The following is a 22,852-nucleotide window of genomic DNA, read 5'->3' as shown; positions in this document are numbered from 1 at the left end:
TTTGGTAGTGTTGGAAGGGAAGTGAAATGCCTTAAGCTTCTTGTCCAACTTTAGATGGACAATATTGACATGGATAGGAGACATCTCTCTTCTTGTTTTTTCAGTTCCTTATTACTTACTAGCCAAGCAAACACTTCAACGCCTTGCATTGTACTTTCCCTTTCCTAACATTTTCAGACTAAATGTTAATAACATAAAACTGAAGTCTGGCTACAACAATCAGACTCCAAGTATTCTTTTGCCAATGAATCGCTCGTAAGCAATTATAGCTCCTAAAATAACCCTGAGAGAACAAAAAAGAGAGCTTATGCCTAAAGTAATAAAGTACACAAACGAGCAGGTCGACCAACGACGCAATGCATTCTACCAGTATGTGACAGCGTCAAGGCAGTGGACAACTTGGCAAAGTTCCTCGGTTAAAAAGCTTCGGTAAATTTCAATTCTCAAACAATACACTCCCCACATGGAAGATGGTTTTGGATACAAAAAAATATGAAGACTAATGAAGATAATTCATAATCAGCAGGGGGAACATTGGCAATCGTCAACAAGGTCATGAGAGGTAGATTTATGAAACCAATTGCTCATGAAATGTTTCATGATGAAATTCTGCCCTCTAAGTTCATCTTACCCCGTACTTTAATCCAAGTAGATGAAGAGAGAAATATATGCTACATTACACCACCATTTCTTCTTTCCCAGTAAGACCACTACAACTACTGCGTCCTCATCCTGCTATTCTCTGCAGCCCTCACTTGCAGGAAATAAGGATGGGCCTAAGAAACAGGGAGAAAAATTAGACATTAGGTTTATGCGAGAAAACATTGAACCAGTACAGACACATGATATCAAATACAAGATTGAAAACTAGGACAATTACACAGACTCATGCATGCAAAACACCCTTTGTCCCTTGCATATGTGTCCCACCGATACAACAAAAATAAACAAGCTCATGTTGAGCCAATAAAACCTTCAGTGGAAGGGGGTTAATACATCTTCCCGTCCGTGGAAGAAACAAGCAAACAGTTTATCATGTTTTGACTCCTAATATTCTGGTCTTAATGCTGTAGTTTTCAAAAGTCACCTAATCCCTTGTTGCTGTACATAGGAACAGCACAACACTCATTTGATTATGCAGGCAAAAACATACACAAGAAAAAAGTTATCACCCCAAATAGTAGCTAAAATTATATGGAATTACCATTGCTTCTCTTGCTGTAAGTCTATCCTGATGGTCATAACGGAGAAGCTTGTCAAGAAAATCTATAGCCTGCAATTACACCTCAAAATTAAAGGATCAAAATCTGAGCAAAGATTATTTGTTTTAGCAAACCCAAAGTGGTTTTATCTGAAGAAAATTACCCCAGAAAAGAAAATCACATACCTCTGGCGACACTAAATGCTGATTATCTGCATTTATAAATTTGGACCATGGCTTCCTACTGTGTCTGCAGGAAAAGTGAAGATTTTGACAGCAATCAGACATGTCACTATTCCGTTTCAGCAACCCTTTTAGTTGTACGCCCTCCATGCCATTTTGTTTGAGTGACTAGCTATTTTCACACTTCTCTTGGAAAGCTAGCTACTGAGATTATCTCAGTAAGTCAGCAACCGTATTTAGTTGCAGCTCACAATTTATTAGAACTCCTCTATCCCTTTTTCTTTGACTCACTAGCTATTTTTGTATGTTAGGAAAAAGAAACCTATTTCCTTAAATGACAAAGTCACCAAAGTTCAAAAAGCTAAATGTTGTGTAACCTGCTCTACATTACTTTGAATTTTCTCTGTACATCTTTACACCTTTTTCAAATTGTCCAACAATATACCTTAACATATCTCTACAAAACTCAAATATAATAACTCATTCAAACTTTATTTCCCAGACTCCGAAAATGTCACCCATGTAAATCTTTTTTTCCTCTAAGGACCAACCATGCAAAGTGAGGAGGAATGGAGCGAGTAATTCATTTAGATAAGGTTTATGCTGGCTAGCAAATTATTGACTAGTTTAATGAAGAGAGCCTAAATCATACCTCCCAACCATAGCCTCCAGCTGAGGATCAAGTTCTAGTTGATACTTGTGCAGATATGCATTCAACTCATCAGTTCCAAGTACCTATAATGATAATTTCTCCGTCAACTCCAGATCAAGTAGGTAACAGTACTTATATCAATGATAACATTTCAGCTTTTACTAACAACTGACTACTTTATTTGGATGTTAACAAGATTACCCTAACATCAAGACTATTACAGACCGTTGACCAAGTTGGAGAATTTGTTTTGAGGTATTACCTTAGCAATTTTGACAAGCTGATCCTGGTTATCATGACCATAAAAGAAAGGTTCCTTGCGGAAAATCTACATAAAGAATAATAGGCCTAGTAAGCCGCAATGATAAAAGGATAAAAAAAAATACAAAATACAGTCCCTAAAAACTTGGGGACCTAGTTTCAGTGCCAACCACCTCAAACACAGAAAAAACGATGAACGAATGGAGCACCATGTAATGGCTTAAAGTTTCTCACCATTCCTGCAAACATGCATCCAAGACTCCACATGTCCAAAGAATAGTCATAGTCTTGCAAGTCAACAAGAAGTTCAGGGCCCTTGAAGTATCTGAAAAACAAGCAAAGAGACATTCAAACTTGCTACACTAGCCTTTATATACCAAGAGGGGATACAGACAACCAACAATGACCACTACAACATATTGATACTTTTTGTACCACAAGTTTACACTATAAGGCAGCTTAACCTTGTACGGGTTCTTATTTAACCTGAAACATTTTCTTCCTCCAAGTAAGAATTGATTGTTTTAGCATTGTTCTATGGAACATTGAGCAGTAGTAGATTGTTCCATTGTCAAGTCCATCCAACTTACAAACTGGAAATGATACATTCCATTTAAAGATTACACTCCAAGAGCTGCTTTTGGCAATCTCAACTCCAAGAGTAGATAACATGCAATCCAGCAGCATATTTCTGCTAACATATCAGTCACCAACAACTCATGGTCGGGAGGTGACACTATAAACTTTTGAGATGGAAAGTTGAAAATATGAACTCCAAAAGCCAACCCCAGATAGATGATAAATATCATTTGTTCTGTGAGGCATTGTGGCTCATAACTGAATAGCTAACTAAACAAAGACCTACTGGAATGACTTGCTTTCAAACCAAAAGCTCATAATGTTCAGAGAAGAGTTAGTAAAGTGAAAGTGGAAAACATCTATAATAGGGAAACTGTAGATAAGACATATTTTGCTGGCAAAGCAACTGCACCTGTTCCACCAATCAGTTTTAGTAAATTATTCCTTACCTTGAAGCCACACGAACATTATATTCCTTTCCTGGATGGTAAAATTCAGCAAGACCCCAGTCTATCAAGCGAAGCTTCCGCAATTCATGGTCTATCATAACATTATGTGGCTTGACATCTCTATGCATTATTCCTTGTGAATGACAATAGTCTAGTGCCTGCAGTTTCATAAAGAAGTTTCAATTTCCCACTTCCTCCACATGATGTACACAAGGAAGAGGACAATAGCAAACAATACAACTGTTGCAAGAAGCTCTATTGTTAGAAGTAGGGGAGAGGGGGAACTCTAAATGCAGAGTGAGTGAACTACGGGTTTCTTGTTAGCAAGTTGCTAGTCTAGAGAATGGTTCAGTTGAACATCAATATGAAACTGAAATAGACTTCTAAAACAGAGGTCATCACAGGTTGGAGTACACCACTTCCCACTTCCCTTGTTAATACGAGCCTACTGGTGCCTGCAAGACCTAGTTATGTTGAAATCAAAAAAGAAGATACATTCGTTACATTGAACTCAAAGAAGCAAAAGTCCATCTTCTTTTTTCTCCTTTTAAACCCTTCCCTTTCAAAGAGAGAACCATAATGGAATAAGAACAGAGAAACGAACATATAGAAAATTAAAAATCATTTTCGTAGAACAACATAGATATGTACTTTCATGTATAAGCCAGTTGAGAAAAAAGAAACACTGCAAATATTTACTTAAGGTCCCTATTATGCACAAACCATTTGCAGCAAGTGAAAGCTAAAGAAGATCATTTTTTTCTTCTGCATAACCGGAATAGAACATATTGGACCTAAGCAGCTATTTGTTAAGAAAATTGGCGATGAATGTGCAAGGAAGAAGTAGCTTCAAGATAGAAACAGCAGGATCCCAGCATTAGCGATTGGCTCTTGCCTTTTGGTACATTTATGCAAATCTACTGTGCGTCAGGTCTCTCAGGAAGAAATCCAAAAAATTTCACCGTTCAAACTGAAAACATTATTTACCTCCAATTAATCAAGCAGTTACTGGAAAAACTTGAGTACACGAGAGTAAGCAGAAGCATTATTCTTCACTGACGACAGACTTTAACCCTATCATCAGAACCAGATTGTTGTACACATTTCGTGGACAATCGTGGTACATGCAATTCTTTGAGTTTTCATTAGCCATATTCTTCACTTCTCCTCCACACTCGTCTTCTAAAATAGTAGCAATTTCAAAGTCTAAGATTACTCTACATCAAAATAATGCCTTCGTAAAATCCATCGGTCTGTCTATTCCATATACCTAAAATAATCTGCAAACCTAAGTTGCTCGGACACGGGTACGGGTGTCTGCTATAGGTGCAGATTTAGAAGTCTAATCCTTCGAGATGTAAATTATAAGATTCGGGGATACTGATCCTAGTACGGATACGGGGGCGGGGATCCTACTAAAATAATTCAAGAAAAGAAAAAAATAAAAATATCTCTAAATTATGAGAAATTTTGTGGAATACTTATGTATAGCTTGTAAAGAGTGGATTTCTTTTTTATTCTCAAGTTGCAGATAAGTAAAGGATTGATTTCCTAGATAAGGTATGCTATTTTCTTCAAAGTTACCCTATTTTTAGTTCTGATTTTGGGAATCAAATTATATCTCGTCTCTAATCTGTCGGTCAAAGTACCTAAAATTATTTGACCACATCCAGTACGAATCTCATACCCACACCCATACTAGAGTCATATCGACACGGGTGCGGCAACTAAACTGCCATGTCGGAGCAACTAGCTACAAACAAACAACCAAAGTATCCCAAACAAGGGGTTGTGCTAGCAAAGTTACTAATCTGCAATTCCAAACAACCGCATGTAAAACGTAACTTGAACCAATGGACCCATCATAAAATAAAGAAGGAAAATAAAATTTGAAGAGCTAATGTTGATAATACAGTACATCATTACTCTAGATTCTTTCATCAATTAGAAGATTGGAGTGCATATGAGAAGCTACTAAAATTCAAAAATTAACCGACGAAAAGCATGTTCTCAAGAAATTTCAGGTTGCATAACTCTTTGTCTAGAGATTCTTATTCCTTTTCGATGAATTAGTGAAAATAATCACGTTAAAAGAATTCAATTTTAATTTTGGACAAGAATTTAATTAAATAATCTCCTGTAACTGTGTTAAGACATGAATGCCGAGGAATTTACTCCACATATTCAATCTAAAGAAAATGACAATTTATCTACTCAACATTCAAGTGCTTCCAAAACCTTATCTCTCATTAGAAAGAGTGATTCCGCATATAAAAATTGGAAGGGACTCCCAAGATCCTTTTCCTCGTGCAAACTAAACAGCAAACAACCAACATACAAAGAAATGTACGGAAGAAATAAGACATACATAGAACTAATATTTTCAGTCACACGAAAGAAAAAAGGAAACAGAGATGATGCAGACAAGGGAGTGGGAAGCAAAAGTGGCTGCAATCAAAGAATAAAACCTTTGTTTATAGGAATGATCTAAAAGATATATCCTTTTACCTTGAGAAGCTCATATATGTAGTACCGGATGTCATAATCTGTTAATGTTGGGTACAGTACTTTGAAATCTGTACTGTTCACATACTCAAAAATTAAGCTTGGAGTTTTTGAGTGCTGATCTCTGACAATATCAAGGAGTTTGACAATGTTTGGTCCCCCACAGAGGTTCTGCAAGATTTTTATCTCTCTCTTGATCTACATAACACCATCAAATAACAATTCAAAAGCATGTCTTATTCCAACTAAATCATTAGGCTGCAGAAGTACAGAATTAGAGAGGAAAGAAGAGAGAATATATATATATATATACATAGCATGTAAAAATTGACCTATATTTTAGATATTCCACATGACGGAAGTAACCAATTTGTACAGATGTATATATATATACATAGCATGTAAAAATTGACCTATATTTTAGATATTCCACATGACGGAAGTAACCAATTTGTACAGATGAAACTGATGTACTCTTTACAGAGGTACACAAGAACAAAGCTACCCACTTGACTACTTATCAGATATGCCATGACTCTAAATCAACACGTATGAATAGATATTTGATAGATGACCATAGATGAGTTTCATGAGACAAATACAACTTTTTCTATGAGGCTGTTAACATAGATGATTTTCCACAAATGTTAAGTCAGCAGATATTACTATGCAGAACATAAGATGGCAGGAACTTTATACACTATAGGAAATGACTAATTTTACAGGAATTCTTTTTTCTAGCATAACAATTAGTTTCCTTTTTCTTTGGAGAAGGGGATTTTTTTTATTCAGAAGGATTAGTTTCCTTTTTCTTTGTGAAGCAGAATTTTAAAGAAGTTACTCAATGAAAACACAAAGAAACCATTTGTTACATGCAATGCCAGTAACGCAAGTTGAAAATACAAAAATTCATACCTTTTTCTTCTTAACAGGTTTCAGGATCTTGATTATGCACTTTTCATGGCTGTTAACATTTATACCTTCAAAAACTTCACTATATTTTCCTCTTCCAACTTTCCTAACAACCTCATAGTCATCCTGATCACTGGAATAATAAAACATGAGGAAAATTGATGAGAATAATACAGCATCATAGGTTGCATTAAAGTTGAACTAGTCAAAGTGAGGATTGTGAACTGCAACAAAATCTAATGAAATTAATTGTACTATCATCCTAATACCATTTGAGGAGGCTAGATCAATTGACATAGGAGGCCTGCTGATGTGATCCCTGAAACAGAGGACTTAGACTTACAATAAACATGCTCTCAATTAGCTTGTTGCTATTGCTTTTTTCTCATTTTTCCTCGAGCCGAGGGTCAACCGGAAACAGCCTCTCTACATTCACTGTAGGAGTAAGGTCTCGTACTATCTACCCTCCCCAGACCCCAGTTGTGGGAGCTACTGGGTTTTTTTTTTTTTTTTTTGTTGTTGTTGTTGTTGTTGTTATGCTCTCAATTTAGCAAGACAACATTTTATAGTCTCTTTTGAATTGTTCTGTACTCAAGTAAGTAAATCACCAATGACTTAATGCCAAATGAAATGTTTTTAACCATTTGTACATATAGCAACTTAGCAAGTAGTTGAGCAAGAACCTGGATTATGCTTACATTTTAGTAAGACAAGGTCTTAATAGCGTCCTCCAATTTCTTTCGTCTTAATATAGAGTGCACAAAATGATTTACTTCTAGATAAAACTGGCACAACGATTCGTGCAAACAGACAGTAGCCAGGCACCAGCCTCCACAAATGAAATGAAATGTAGCATACATGCGTAATATTTGCAATATATCTGTTCCCAGATAATTTTAAACGTTTCAACATGTTAGAAATGAAAACTTTGTGAGTTTTGGAGCCCAACCCTGAAGCCATAGGCTTTAACCTAACAAAGAAAAGTATACTCACGACAGCGAACGTATGCAAAAGATTGAAACTTGCCTCCTCGCAAACATTTCGAATCAACCAGAAAACATCATAAATGATTTCCCCAAAATGTTGGGAAAAAAAGGCTTTCTTTTGCTTTTGTCATTCAAGATTAGGAGTTTATCAGCCAAACCAACATCCATGCTAAAACACACACTATTTTCCTTCAGCAACCAGCCAATCAGTCAATCAACTATACCTCAAGCCGTACTAGTCAGGTTGGGCTACATGAATTTCGTTCCCGATACTAGATAATTGTCTTTTTAGACAGAAGTTCTATAAAATTAAGGTTCTCAAATCTGACACATAAAGGGCCTATCCTTTTAACAAAAAATAGGTAAATAAATACCCTCCGTCCCAATTTAAGCCTTTTTAGTTTGTCTCAAAAAGAATGATACCTTACTATATTTTAAAAAAATTAACTTTAAACTTCTCATTTTACTCTTAATAATATAATTTGCAGCTAAACAAACATCTAATGATTTATTTTAGACTACAAGTTTCAAAAGTCATTCATTTCTTTTTAAAACTCCATTAACACCAATCAGACATCAACATATAAATTGGGACACAATCAAATAGGCTGGTTCCCAGTCAAACATCATCACTTAAATTGGCCCAGTGAGAGACCATCACACAAATTGGAACAGAGCTTGAAATAATTGTCTTTTAAGTCAAAAGTTCTATAAAATTAAGGTTCTCAATATAACACTATCCCTATAACAAAAACAAATAAATATCAGCATGACATATGATGATATACAAAGTAGAAGTATAAATTACATAATTTAAATCATCAATTAATAGGTAATTAGAGATAAATAAAAGAAGCAGAAAAATTACCCCCATTGAACAGTAAGGGCTTCATAATCCCAATATTCCCTCGGGCGAAGGACATTAACATCGGTGTAAACACGAGCTTTTGACATAGTTTTACCGTCAATCACCGGTTCAGAGCTGTTGATCTTACCAAAACTGACGAAATTTCCGGTGGCAGAAGTAGCGACGAGCTGTAGGAGGTCAGGAGGTGAGGCAAGAGGTGCACGATAAGCAACAAGGACGGCACACACTAGAAGAAATTGAAGGCAGCATCTTCCATGTGAAGCCACCGCCGGTGACGTAATCAACAGCGATCCTCAGTAGTACAGAATATGGATGATTTCAAAGGTAAGTGGAGAGGAGAGTGCTATTTTTGGAGAACAAGTGGGAAGTGTTAGATCGACTTTTGGCCACTTGGGCGTAAGGTTGAGCCTTGATGCACTGGTCCCTGGACCAATGTGTGGGAGGGTCGCCAACTTTTTTTTTTTTTTTTTTTTTGGTCAAAATCACTTTTGATCAAAAATTGAGTTGTTTGATTAAGTTTTTGGATGGAAAAAAAAGTGTGCAGAAGCAGCTTTCGAGAAACAGAAAAAAGTAGTTTCTCTCAAAAATCACTTTTTTGAGAAGCACTTTTGAGAAAAATACATTTAGAAGCAGTTTTCAAAAGCTTGGTCAACCACTAATTACTGCTCAAATATATTTTTTAAAAGTACTTTTGAAAAAAACACTTCTCAAAATAAGCTGATTGTAGAAGTTTGGCGAAACAGGCTATAATAGCCCAAAAATATTTTTCTTAAAAGTATTTTTGGTGTGTAACTAAATAATTTAAAAAATATTTCTCAGTAGTAATTAGTATTTGGTCAAACCGTAAAAAAATATTTCTAAGCGTATTTTTCTCAAAAGTATTTTTCAATTCCCAAATTCTCCAAAATTGCTTCTACTGTTACTGGAAAATACTATTTTTTCTTCTAAAAGCTTGGTTAAACACTTGGTTAAAAATTTCTTTTAACCGTGAAGAAATTTGGCCAAACAGACTATAAGGAATTTGGGTCTGAAAGTGCGCCTAAGGCTTTTTTTCTTTTTTGTGTTCGTATGTTTTTTGGGAGCCGAGTTACAATCTTTTCTTGGCCAAGAGTACTTTTTCAAAAATTAAGATTATTTGTCAAGCTTTTAGAAGAAAAAAAAATACTTTTGATTAGAAGCAGAAATAATTTTGAAAAGCAGAAAAATTAGTTTCTCACAAAAGTACTTTTTTGAAAAATATTTTTCAGAAAAATATACTTAAAACACTTTTTAAAAACTTGGTCAAACATTATTGCTGCTTAAAAGTGTTTTCAAATTGATTAGTCAAATACAAATTGCTTCTAATCAAAAATAATTTTGCGAAGAAAAATACTTTACAAAATAAACTGATTTTAGAAGCACGACCAAATATGCTATTAGTGCATTTGGATTAGTGAAGCTAAATTCATAAATAAGCAGCAGCTAGGTACACGTTTGAATAGAAATATTGAAGCTGAACAAAATTTGTTAATATGTTTGGCAAATAAGTGATGATAAGATATTTTTTCGGTTAAAATGACCTAGATAACTTGTATTTTAATTCACTGTTAATTTGTTCAAACCACAAAAGAGCCGATTACAAAATAATTTATCTTTCAATTCACTTTCAGTTTAAACTGATCACGTGAGATAATTTTTATAAATATAAGTTACTAGTATCAACAAACATATAAAATGTTATGCAAGGAAATGATATTTGTTGAAATCGTGGCTTTTAATTCTTAAATTTACACAAAGAGAAACTTCACATTAAGAATGAAAATGCAGTTGGGTGAAGTTTTTAGCATCATCGCACAATTGCAACTTATTTATGGAAGTAAAGTATTTGAACTTTTTAACTTTATTTTATTTTATATCGAGTTTTCGTTGCTGCTTCTGCTTCGTCGGATTTGGAGTAAACATTTGTTAATTGTTACCTTACTCATTGTAACATGCACCAAGAGTCATCGTTTCGTGCCCCAAAGTCGAGGGTTATCCAAAAAAATTATCTCATCGTAACAAATTTTATATCATAGCATTTCAGAAAAAATCGCAGATGTAGAGATTTAGGAAAGGAAGAGATACAAGAGATGAAGAAATAGAGTAATTAGGTTTAAGGCTTTTGTAATTAAAGGTGATATTGGAATTACAAAAAGTTATGAGGGATACAAAAGTAAAATCATTAGTCAACTCAACATAGCTTAACAGCCAAAAAACTATTATAGATAGAATTATCCAACTTATAACTTTTGGCTATTTTTTCGACATTGCGGTACATTTAAAAAACTTAAAAGTTGCTTTGACCAACTTAAAAGTCAATGCAAGTACCCTCACCCAAAATTTTGTGCCTACCAAAAGAATGACTAGTTGTATTTTCGATCTAGTCGTTCAAGACTTTAATTTTTTTTAATAACTGTGCGGTCTGAGCACACCTTCACATTCAGATACTTGCAACCTTCCACTAGCACATATATTCTTTAGTTTTGTCACCAAGGTATAGACAAATAAAAAAAACTTACCTAATTGTCTATATCTGTTGAGATTGAACGTCTTTATAATATATATTGGTTTAGGAATAGTAGAAAAAGTTTTTTTGAGTTATAATATTATAATTAAATATATTTTTAAAAAATTGCATTTTAAACAAAAATCGTGTAATTGTCAAACATTAATAGAGTCATGACATGTTAATTTAGAATTCTTCGGTAGAACCAAATATTTTTTTTTTTTGGTTTCTCATCCGGTGTCCGGTACCTGTATTGGGGTCCGGCTAAATCAAGATTCGCGCTGGAAAGTCCTATATTGGGGGATAAAGCGCTCCCTAACGAAGGCGACTCCATACCCTATATTGGGGTCCGACTAAATCAAGATTCGCGCCGGAAACTCCCATATTGGGGGGTAAAGCGCTCCCTAACAAAGGCGACTTCATACTCAAGGTTCGAACCCAGACCTCTGGTTAAGGATGAAGTACTTACCACTCCACCACAACTTTTGTTGGTGAACCAAATCTCTTTACTTCCGGATGCTAATAAAACCTTTGATAAAATTATCAAGGGGAAGAATCGACGAGATGAGTGTTTTTAAACAGAAACTTGGGATTGAAAAAGTGTGAGGAGAATTTCAAGCTGAACATTTCCTTTTTTTCCTTTCTTCACAAAATAGGTGCCTTTTGTAAAATCAGCCCATCGATTTGGTAAAGTTTTAGGAAGCACTAATGTGGAACCAACTACAAAGACTACATGAGGAAGTATCTTTATCACCATGCCTTCAGTCTGTCATTTGTGCTGTCTAAAGTGAAATGTGTTCGATAAATTCGGCTCGATCCATATATATATATATATATATATATATATATATATATATATATATATATATATATATGGAAAAAGGTTACGGCCATATATATTAGGCCGTTTCTCAACACCAACACCAAACAGAAAATACCATCCCTCCTATTTTTGCTGGATTACTAAGATATTTCATTTTCACCAGGTTGCCCTTTCAACAACATCGACTCATTTCTACCTTGCTCTATCATCTCCAACACGCCAAAGGCCTACGACCAACTTGCAAAGTCACTAAACTAATTATAGTCAAACCTCTCTGTAACATCATCTCTATATAACAACACTTCACTATAAAAGCCAAGCTTTTCCGAAACCAATATTTATGTTACGTTATAATATATATTTTCTATAAAAGCACTTCGCTATAACATCCAAAAATATTCGGAACAAACGAGGCTATTATAAAGAGGTTTGACTATACTTTCAACTTGAACTATGCATACGTTATGCATAAATAAATAAAATGCACACATAATAAAATTATAAAATCATACTTATTTTAAACTCATCGACTCTAGATCTTGAATTCGCCTCTACCTAGTTGATCTGGTCGGATCCTTCCTTTATATACCTTATTATTATTTGTAAGCGAACATGGTGGCACTATCTGATTTTGATTAATGAAAAGCATCTCTTTTGTCATAATCATTTAATATGACATTGGAAACATAACACTATACAACGCAAAAACTGCAACATATCTAATCTACAATAACCATGAGAGTTCGTAATCTGTATTATGCTATTCCTATGACCTTTTTTGTATCTAAAAATCTCAATCATATTAATGCCAACAAATTAGGGAAGACACATAATATAACATCACCACCAAATTGGGTTAGACAGATAATACAATCTCTCTCTGTTAGTACTCATACCACCTTGGGTTGGATCTGCTCAAAGTCAAAAACCTCAAACATGAGGCGTCTTACATCCGGCTTTCCATATATAGCATACGAGAGTCCGTGAATAGCTTGTTGAACAGAAGTTGTTGCTGGATTCCTGAGCCTACGGTTTTGCTCGAATGCATCCTGAACCTCCTCGCTGTAAATGATAAAGCGATGGAGATACTTTTCTCGCAAGTATCTCCCGCAGAATTTGTTCATCAAGATACGTCGGTGTTTCTCTTGCAACCATCTACCAGGAGCATCAAGATGCTTCATAAGTAACCTTTCCGCCATTACCAAATCCTGTATAACGAGATGGAAACCATCAACTATTGCTACCACCGAACTTGAAAGAAAACTGTTATGCTTGTGCAGACAGGGTAGGCATGAGTGTCCATTCTTGATTAACAATCATTATTTAACTAGAGAAAACCGGAACTTTTTATTGTCGATTGGCTTCTTTTTCCTGTATTGAGATCGTGACCCAAACACAAACCAGAAAATAGAATAAAAGAAAGCAATGCAGCCAAAGAAATCTGACTGAAACATTACAAAGTACCTAAAAGGGCAAAACCATTGTCACTGAGCATCAATTTTTAGAAGTTAAGCTCTTTCTACCTTTATGAATTTTACACACTAACCAATGCTTGATTAACAATGGATGGACTGCTTTTACGAAAAATTAAACAACAACCTACTTCAGCAATTCTAAGAAAGGATAAAATACTACTTTCCATAATTTTAGGCAGAGTGGGTAGTCAGTGATCATCAAACTAAGATGTAACTAACTAAAAGCCCATTATATTGGACATGAAGAAATGGACAATTGTGGAATCCTCAAATGTAGCACTTTTGCAGCTAAACTGGTGAATCAACTTGGGATGCAGAGACCCACGGTGCAAGTGCTACTATCCCTAATTGTTCATTAAGACATCATGGTTGGACAATCACTGAACCATTGTATTTGACATGGATCTTTGTCCACACGAACGAGAAAATCCAGGAAATCCATACGATAAGATCAAGATTGTCAGATCCTATGCAAAAAAGATATTCTCTCTTCTTTTAAAAGCTGAAAGTAGCTTCTTGAAGAAACTACCGACGAAGGTTACAGACTATATACCTTCATGTATAAATTAAATCCAAAACTTCAAATGGACCAAATAAACCAACTAAATCTTAATACTATCCCTTTTACGCAGCAATGTAATCCCGTACAACAATTCTTCCTGTTTACAGACATTGCCACACTCTATAGCTCTAGCTCTAAGACAAGGATTTGGTTATTAACCCTAAGAGTGCCCATAGACGGGTGAGTTCATCTTCTACAGGAGATACAAAAAACTGCTTTATGGAGAGGTCAAGGAGTGCACTACCATCTTCCAATGAAGTTCTAAAAACCCCTTTCAACACTTCTCACAAGATCTTCTGGTTAAGTTCTATTCCAAAGTTAGAATGTAACAAAACTCCGATGCTTTAGCTTGAGTTCCCTTTTTATGTCTGGAGCAACATCCTTACCTGATTGTAGTATTAATTATTAAAGCCATTTATGAATTCTGTAAAACAATGTTTTGCGACCTGAACTTATGGCTCATAGATCAGAAATCCATTAATATTTAATCAAATAATAATTACAGAGAACAGTATACCACATAAATTAATTAAACACTGTCTTTACCTGTCGCTTTCTCTTGTTTTTCTTTTGAGGTATTTCCCAAAACTTCCAACAAAAGAAAGACAAACTGCTTTCCTATGATGAATTTGTTAATGACAATAATAGACATATTTAGAAAGTATATGGGATACTACTGGGTTGTTGTTGTTGTATAAATATATGGGCTTTTGGGTAAATGAATATAAAGTTCATTGTTTAGAGTACTATCTTAATCTATTATCAATATTCTTGCTTCATATTTCCGATACTGAAAGAATGGACAATTGGAGCTGAAGTTATTGATTGGTATTTTTCAAAAAAAAAAAAAAATCCTCCAAGAATTAGTGAAGCAAGTTTTGTTTCTCTTTTTTGATTAATGATGAGCTGAGGTGATGACATACAAAGCAGAATACAGAGACACTCTCTCGGGCTGACTTAAGCATTCTGAACTAGCTTATGCGCCATAGACGAGCACAACAACAACAACTATGCCTCAATCACAAGCAAGTTGGGGCCGGTTATATGAATTCTCACTGACCATGCCGCTCCATTTAAGCTCATCTCAGATGCACATACCACAAAACTGCATCATACTCAGCAGAATTTTATACATGCAAAGGCGAATAGGAGTTCCTGAATCACCGCTAGCTTATTTTAGCCAATCGTTTGCAGCATATTAGCTTGCTAACTTTGTCCTCTTTATTATCAGAAAACTAATTCGAAAAATAGTACCTGAATTTTTTGGCCAAGGTATTCTAGCCGCTCATAGCAAAACCTCGGATGCTCAAACTTGTATGTTGATGGGTGCAAGAAAGCGAGCTGCAATTTATGTAGTAGAAAAATTCACAGAATAGGTCAGTTAAGAGATTGCAAACTAGAATATACATGCTAGATTTTATGGAAAGAGAAATGACACTGATATATAAACAAGACCATAGACAATGAGACTTAAATCAAAATGGAGTAAAAGAATGTAAGGTCTTTCAAACAGGAGGGGAACAATACAATAATTTAAACATGGACACAATTATGGATCTGGAAATACAGTAGAAAAGTACCGGGTAAAGTAAACAAAAAGATTGGATTTGATAATTGACCTCCAGCAGATAGTTAAAGTTGCATGGTCATAATAATTACAAAGGCATATGCAGTTTGTACTCTACTATAACTCCTTACTTGTTAAACGTATGCTAAGTTTAGAAATTCAAAAATATACAAGCTTTACTAATCCATAATTCCAGTAAGAATGAGAAAAGTAGTGATGTGTACATGTTCTGCATAATAGAGTAAATACCTGTAAACCAAGTCCAAGTTCAATATTTCTGGCTTCAGTAATCTCAGGGATCCTATCGTTCATTGCCAATGGGTATCCCAATGTCTGCATAACTTGAGGTCTGCTGGTATAATCCCATACATTACCACGGAACCGATGCATGCCTGGTGGAACACATGCCCTAAAAACCCTTGGATGTGCAAAGAGAGCATCCTCTGGAGGCTGTCAATCATAAGCACAAAAATGAATAAGCAATTTGAATTGAGATGGTCATTTTCTTTCTTCAAGTTGCAATTGTTTGCACTGATATATTTGAGGAAGCAACCTATATCAAGGTGATAATATGCATTCACATGGTTTGAAATCTTTAACGAGCCAGAGAAGGAGACACTACTTAAACTACTAAAGATCAAAAGGATGGGGACAAAATCATCCACTTTAGTTCCTTAATCCAAATGGTAGCAAGAAGAATTTTAATACAACAAAGAAAAAGTCTGTCTGGTAACATTAAACTAATTCTCATCCTGAAACTTCAAAGGGAATAACTGCATTTGTGTGACGAGATATGTATCACGTTATACTCCGTATGTACCCCGTACACTAGCCTCTGGCATGTGATCCTCAACTTTTACGATGCGATTGATACTAGAGAAGTGACAGTTCATCCTTTTCTTTCTCCTGTTTTTTCCCCTGCTTTTTCTCAAGAGGAGGCTATATTGTTGCTTGTTTCAGACAGTATCTTTAAGTTATTAGAAATTTATCCAAAAAGAAGACTCTTTAGTCACTTGAGAAAGTTAGAGAAAAATTAGGGTACGAATCCATGATAATTAAGAAATTTTGCTATAACAACAGCCAACATAGTGGGCAAGAAGCATTTCAGCAGTTACTCACTGTGCTTAGTTAACTTATAGGAAATGCTAGGCATCTATTGGCCTTCAGGGTTTCACTTTTAAACAACATTAACAAAAGCATTCTCAAGATTATAGGAAGAACAATAAAAAGCAGAAATACATGAAGATAGGAACTGCAGAAAGATAAAAATTTGATCCCAGGAAGATTGAGTTTAATAAATTTTATAACATTTATATAAGATGAGAAGTTCAGATCTTGCCTTATAAGCAGCAACATCTTGCCAACTAAGCTTTCTCCCTTCAAATTCTACAGAGACATAGTCTACATCTTCCAACTGTCTCCTCAATTTAGGCTGGCAATCTTCAGCCTCAGGATCCATTCCACACACTTCAAATAGGACACGATAAACTTCAGGCATCCCAAAACACAAGTATATTGCTCCAAACAAAGCCCAGAACACAGATCTGCCAATATAATCATTGAATCCAAGCCAGTATGAGAAAGTTATAGTAGCTAGGCAGTTATATAGCATCACAAGAACACAAAGCTTATATGGTTACAAAATTTAGGAGACAGAAGAGCGTCAGAGAAACAGGTGCTACCAAAGGAGACCCGTACAGGGAGTATTAAAGTTTCTTTTTCTTTCTGAAGAGGGTATATGAAATATTATAGTTCAAAGTACATAGTCTGGCAATCTCAAACACTCTTATTAGAAGAGGAATTATCGCCCTTTCCTTTCGATGTCCCTCCTTGAAATATTCGGGAAACAGTTAAAGACAAACATGTCCACCCATGTTCAGTAAAAAGGCGCGGGGCAGCTGCAGGAAATACATGAACCAAAATGTCCTCTTAACACATATATAGCTTTATGCATCCTAACCTCTTAATAGGGACATAAGAAGCACCGAATGTAGATGTTTCTACTGTAATCACTACCCAGACTTATTCAACATATTCAGTATAAGTTTTGTCGACTCCTAAGTATGTCATCTTGATCAAAGTTCTCTTAACATTTTCAGTATAAGTTTTGTCGACTCCTAAGTATGTCATCTTGATCAAACTTCTTCTCTTCCTAACAATACCACCTTCTTTTGTGTTTCCAAAATTATTCTGATACTTCTACTCCACAACTATTATCATGAAACAAGTTCAAGTGTTGCCGCATCCTAACTTAGGTCTACCGGATCATGCAATAAGCTCATACTTTCCTTCTTTTTTTCTTTTTTCTGAAAGGTGGATTAAAAGCTCATATTTTGGGAAGAAAAAACTCATCAACCACACTGTTTAATGGTCGATCATGGCGTTCATTCTTGAGCTAAGGAAACCAAAAAACTCTAATATAGCAAGAGCGGAAAGCACAGGAATTTTGTCGACTTCTGAGAGGTGAGGGATGGGCAGGTCACTTTAGTGCTGCTAAAGTGTAGATCATACACACAGGGAATACTTATACCTTGTTCAATAGCATGAAATGATGAACTAAAACTAAACAAGTACAATTATCAAGGTTCGCACCAAAAAATGTGCAAGTACATGAAATGATAAACAAAATAAACAAATACCACTTAAATTATAGCATTAACTACCAGAACTTTTCCAGCCTATGCATCCAACTGAAATTGAACAACACTTATGAAATGCCAAGCAAAAGAACCAAGATCTCAACTTACTTGACAGGCGGTTCCCTATCCAATCTCTTCAACTTATCCATATCATCATATGGAAAAATCAAATTCTGCAAGCTAGCATTTTTAATCCACTTAGGCAAATACCTTTTCCCAATCAAAGCATACACTCTTTCCCTCATCGGACCAGGCGACTCCCTAGGATACCTTTGCAAGAGAAACTCACATAAACACAATTCAAGAACATACTGTCCTAAAAAACCCAATCTTGAATGCCCCGACCTCACGTGCCTCGCGTTAGTCCTCTCACACTTAGGATGTTGAAATGCTAAATACAACAATGTATCAAATTGTTTCGCCGGATTTTCATCCCCAAAGTTTTCAGATGGCTCTAAAGGGTACCCTAAAGCTTGTTTAACCTCAAGCAAATACTCATCAATCCAAGTTTTATCAGCATTATTGAGTCTTGAACAAGGTAAACAAGAACTCAATAAAGGGAATGATTTTAAAGACAATTGTGGACTATTAAGGAATCTTTCAGCTAACTTCGCATCATCTAAAGGGGGTTTAAGGATAAATCTTTTTGGGGGTACTTTTCTTTTAGGGGATACTACTTTTTTACGCTCTGATAATTCTTTGAGGAGTCTTTGTGGACTGTTTTGAGGAAGCTCTTTTGGGTCTACTGCAACTGCTAAAACATGAAATCTTGGACCAAGATTGGGACTTTTTACATGGGTTTGGAGAGAAAAATGTGAAAATGAGGATGAAAAGGAGAGATCAAATGAGTTGGGTTTGAAAGTTGAACACAACTCCATGGCCATATATTAAGAGTATAAAAGCAACTGGTGTTGATAAAAATTCTGAAGTTTTCAGTTCATTATTTGAAGGAGGTTTTTGCAGGGTTTTTGGTAGAAGATAGAAACAGAGAGGGGATAAGGTGTTGAAATATTTTTGCTTTGGCAATATTCCGACGATAGGATGAAAGGGAACTCGGCAAGTGGATATTTCGGCAAGCAGGCTTTGGTTTGGGCTGGTTTTCGATTTTGGAGTTCATTTATTGGGCCGACTCTGTATTAGTTTTGGACTTCATTTGGTGTGCGTATATTAAGGGGAGAAATTCAAAAATAGCCAGATTTACAAGTGCGTCATTCAAAAATAGTCATAGTTTCAAAAGTAATCGAAATTTAGCCACTTTTCATGTAAAGATAAATCTGAACGAAAACACTGTTCAAAATTCGAAAAATACTCTAGTATAATATATTAAAATTCCAGTATAATATACCAGTCTCCAGTATATTATACTGGAGCCAGCAAAGTAGGTCCAGCATAATATGCTGGAAGTTCATACACAGGTACACCGAACTCCAGTATATTATGCTGGACCGATCTCTGTTACAACAAAATAGTGGTTATTTTTCAATGACTTGGCAAACGCTAGCTATTTTTGAATGACCAGTTCGAAAATTAGTTAGACCGTGCTATTTTAATTATATTAAGAGAATTGCTACCAGGTAGCCACTTTTAGGACTGCTATTCAGCGTTTGCAAATTATTTCATATTTAGCCACAATTTAAAGAAAGGTGCAGATGCTACATCTTCTTTGCTTCCTCAAACTCCAAAGTTCAATTTTTCAAGATAAATTTAATTTTTCAGTTCAAAACTCCAGGACACTATGTCCTGAAGTTTTTTCTAGTTCAAAACTCACAGTGTTATGGAGCTCAGTTTTTAGTTCAAAACTCCAAGATTGCATCTTGAATTTCAGTTTTTTAATTCAAAACATCTGGACATATTTTTTTAAGTTTAAATTTTTAGTTCAAATCTTTAGGACACTGTGTCCTAAGTTCAATTTTTCAGTTCAAAACTTTAGTATTATAAGTTCAGTTTTTCAATTCAAACTTTAAAATTTTTAGCTTTAGTTTCCTGAAGTTCAATTTTTTCATTAAGCTTCAACATATTTTATCTTGAAATTTCATTTTTAATTTAAAACTTCAGCACATTGTGTCCTATGATTCAATCCTGAATTTTGAATTGACTTCAAGCTTGTATATTAAATTTCAGGCTTGTATATCTCTATTATGTAGAATAATTAAATCCAATAATATTGTTGTTAAGATAAAAGTAGCATAACTTTTATCGTTGAAGGTGTATATGGATGGAACTATGTTAATTTGTGAATTACTAGTTAAAAAAAAGTTCTTTGGCTGAAAGTAATATGTTTAGGGGAAATAAATTAGAAAATATAGAATAACAAAAGTGAGCAGAAAAACGAAAGGAGGAAAAAAGGAGGAGGTTGCCCTTTTTTACGTGTGGCTAAGCTTTAAATAATTTGTAAACTCTCGTTGAAACTTAAATAACAGCCCAAACAATAGCTATCTGTGCACTTTGCCCTTTATAAAGGATCTTTACACAAATAGTCAGAACATAGATTGTTTACTATACTTAAAGTCGGACCCAGTAGCGAAGCCACATGGTCACAAGGGTGGTCAGTTGACCACCATTTATCGAAAAATTATATTGTTTATATAGGTAAAATATTACGTTTTAGAGGTATATAACACATATATTAAACACCCTTTACCAGAAATTTTTCTTTACTTCTTTCAAATTTGAATACTCTTGGAAAAATTTTTAGTTTCGCCGCTGAGCGGACCCATATCATGCATAGAGGGATCATTAGATCCTATTAACTTTAAATAAATATATTTAAAGCATTGTATAAATATCTTTCAACCTTATTAATAAACACTCGCTGGGGCACTGGCTTCGTGACCCGCCTAAAATTTCATATGATTGTAGAGGACCCAAGTTCGAATAGAGGTGCATATCACGTTAAAAGGATTATATAAATCTCATTTCACCCTTACGGGTCGTTTGGTAGGGTGCATAAGAATAATGTTAAATAAGGTGTATTAGTTATGCTGACATATTTCTTATCCATTATTTGGTTTGATGTATTAAAGCATTGCACAATTTCTAAAAGAATTGTTTGTTTACAAAAATGCCTCAAAACTAGTCCACACTCTAACTTTTTAAAAGAAACATATGTTGAGAAATATTTTTATATGAAAAAGTTTTTTTAAAAAAATATTTTATTTGTCTACCTATATTGTAAAATAAAATAAAATATTTATTTATAAAAAAAGGAAATATGCTAAGTATTTATTTATTTACTAGGGATATAATTTTATTTCTCACTATTTGAATTATTTTGAACTTGCATTAATATACTAACTAGCATATTTTAATCAAGCATTAATTTGGATAGTTTTATCTTTAACTAATAGTCCGTTTGACCAAGCTGTAAAAATCAACTTATTTGAGAAGTGTTTTTATTCAAAAGTGCTTTTCTCAGAAGTACTTTTGGTGAGAAGCAGTTTGTGTTTGGCTAATTAGTTTGAAAATCACTTCTGAGCAGCAATTAGTGTTTGACCAACAACAACAACAACAACAACCCAGTATAATCCCACTTAGTGGGGTCTGGGGAGGGTAGTGTGTACGCAGACCTTACCCCTACCCTAGGGTAGAGAGACTGTTTCCAAATAGACCCCCGGCATCCTTCCCTCCAAGAACTTCCCAGCTTGCTCTTGGGGAGACTCGAACTCACAACCTCTCGGTTGGACCAAGTTTTAAAAAACTGCTTCTAAGTGTATTTTTCTCAAAAGTGTTTCTCAAAAAAGTGCTTTTGGAGAGAAACTACTTTTTTCTGCTTCTCCAAAACTGCTTCTGCCTCTCCTCAAAAGCATTTTTTTTCCTTCCAAAAGCTTAGCCAAACACCTCAATTTTTGGCCAAAAGTGCTTTTGGCAAAAAAAAATTACTTTTGGTCAAAAAGAAGCTTGGCCAAACAGGCTATAAGCTAATGCATGCATTAAAACTCATTGCATTGCTAATACCATTATTTTCTATGCATTAGTTATGCATAGGATAATGCCAAATAGGATGTATAACCAATGTTTGCATAACTAATGCATAGGTTCAAAATGTCTACCAAACAATATATTATTAATACACAAAGTTAATACATGCATTAGCTTATCTAATGCATCTTACCAAACGACTCCTAATTAGTTGGGGCCATTGGCTTCGTGACCGCCTAAAATTTCATGTGTTTGTAAAGGACCCAGTTCGAATCTCAGTTGCAACAACTTCTTTAATTTTTGACCTTTTACATTCATTCCCGATTTTTATTTTAAACAAAGTTTATTCTTGCGGAACCAAAGCAACGCGTAAAAATCTAAAAGAAGCAAGGGTAATGTGCCAAAAAAAGAACCAAAGTACTTATAGCGCAAGCTCGGAATGCGCTATACATGTCTCGGCTAAATGTTGTTATCCAAGTCAGACATGTGTAGCGCATTCCTAGAATGCGATATATGTTTACATTATAAAATTTCCAGCGCCAACCGTATTCCCTTAGATGATCTCCTTCCCTTTTAGAGTGAAAAACGCAGTTAAAGGCAAAAAATTGAGGTCCTGCTACCAGAATCCCCTTTATATTTATAATTCACAAAGAAAACTAAAGATTTGCAAGTCCCTCACTCCTCTCCCTCTTTTTCTTGGTAAGGAATTCTTTCAGGAGTTGATTCAGTGATATCTTAGTTAGGACGA

The 22,852-nt window shown here is 34.9% G+C and overlaps 2 protein-coding genes across 2 annotated transcripts; both read right to left on the bottom strand.

The window, feature by feature from the left end:
* Positions 1 to 341: 341 nt before the first annotated feature.
* LOC107789408 (casein kinase II subunit alpha-1-like) lies at positions 342 to 8,935 on the bottom strand (the record flags this gene model as incomplete). Its single annotated transcript, NM_001325470.1, is given in 10 exon segments — positions 342 to 776; positions 1,205 to 1,273; positions 1,388 to 1,451; positions 2,037 to 2,119; positions 2,299 to 2,364; positions 2,532 to 2,622; positions 3,326 to 3,483; positions 5,834 to 6,028; positions 6,746 to 6,875; positions 8,597 to 8,935. Coding segments are annotated over 10 exon segments (1,002 nt in total). The 3' UTR covers positions 342 to 716.
* A 3,637-nt stretch (positions 8,936 to 12,572) lies between these two features.
* LOC107789409 (ribonuclease III domain-containing protein RNC1, chloroplastic-like) lies at positions 12,573 to 19,229 on the bottom strand. Its single transcript, XM_016611205.2, has 5 exons — positions 18,295 to 19,229; positions 16,887 to 17,091; positions 15,797 to 15,997; positions 15,235 to 15,321; positions 12,573 to 13,151 (listed from the first exon to the last, which is right to left on the bottom strand). Exons 1-5 carry the CDS (start codon positions 19,068 to 19,070, stop codon positions 12,834 to 12,836), a joined length of 1,587 nt encoding a protein of 528 aa, XP_016466691.1. The 5' UTR covers positions 19,071 to 19,229; the 3' UTR covers positions 12,573 to 12,833.
* Between the last annotated feature and the right edge of the window lie 3,623 nt (positions 19,230 to 22,852).

This window comes from Nicotiana tabacum, chromosome 21 (genome assembly GCF_000715075.1).
Source record: "Nicotiana tabacum cultivar K326 chromosome 21, ASM71507v2, whole genome shotgun sequence".
NCBI lineage: Eukaryota > Viridiplantae > Streptophyta > Magnoliopsida > Solanales > Solanaceae > Nicotiana > Nicotiana tabacum.
Note: the sequence above shows the minus strand (reverse complement) of the source record. Positions and strands in the feature narration are given on the sequence as shown.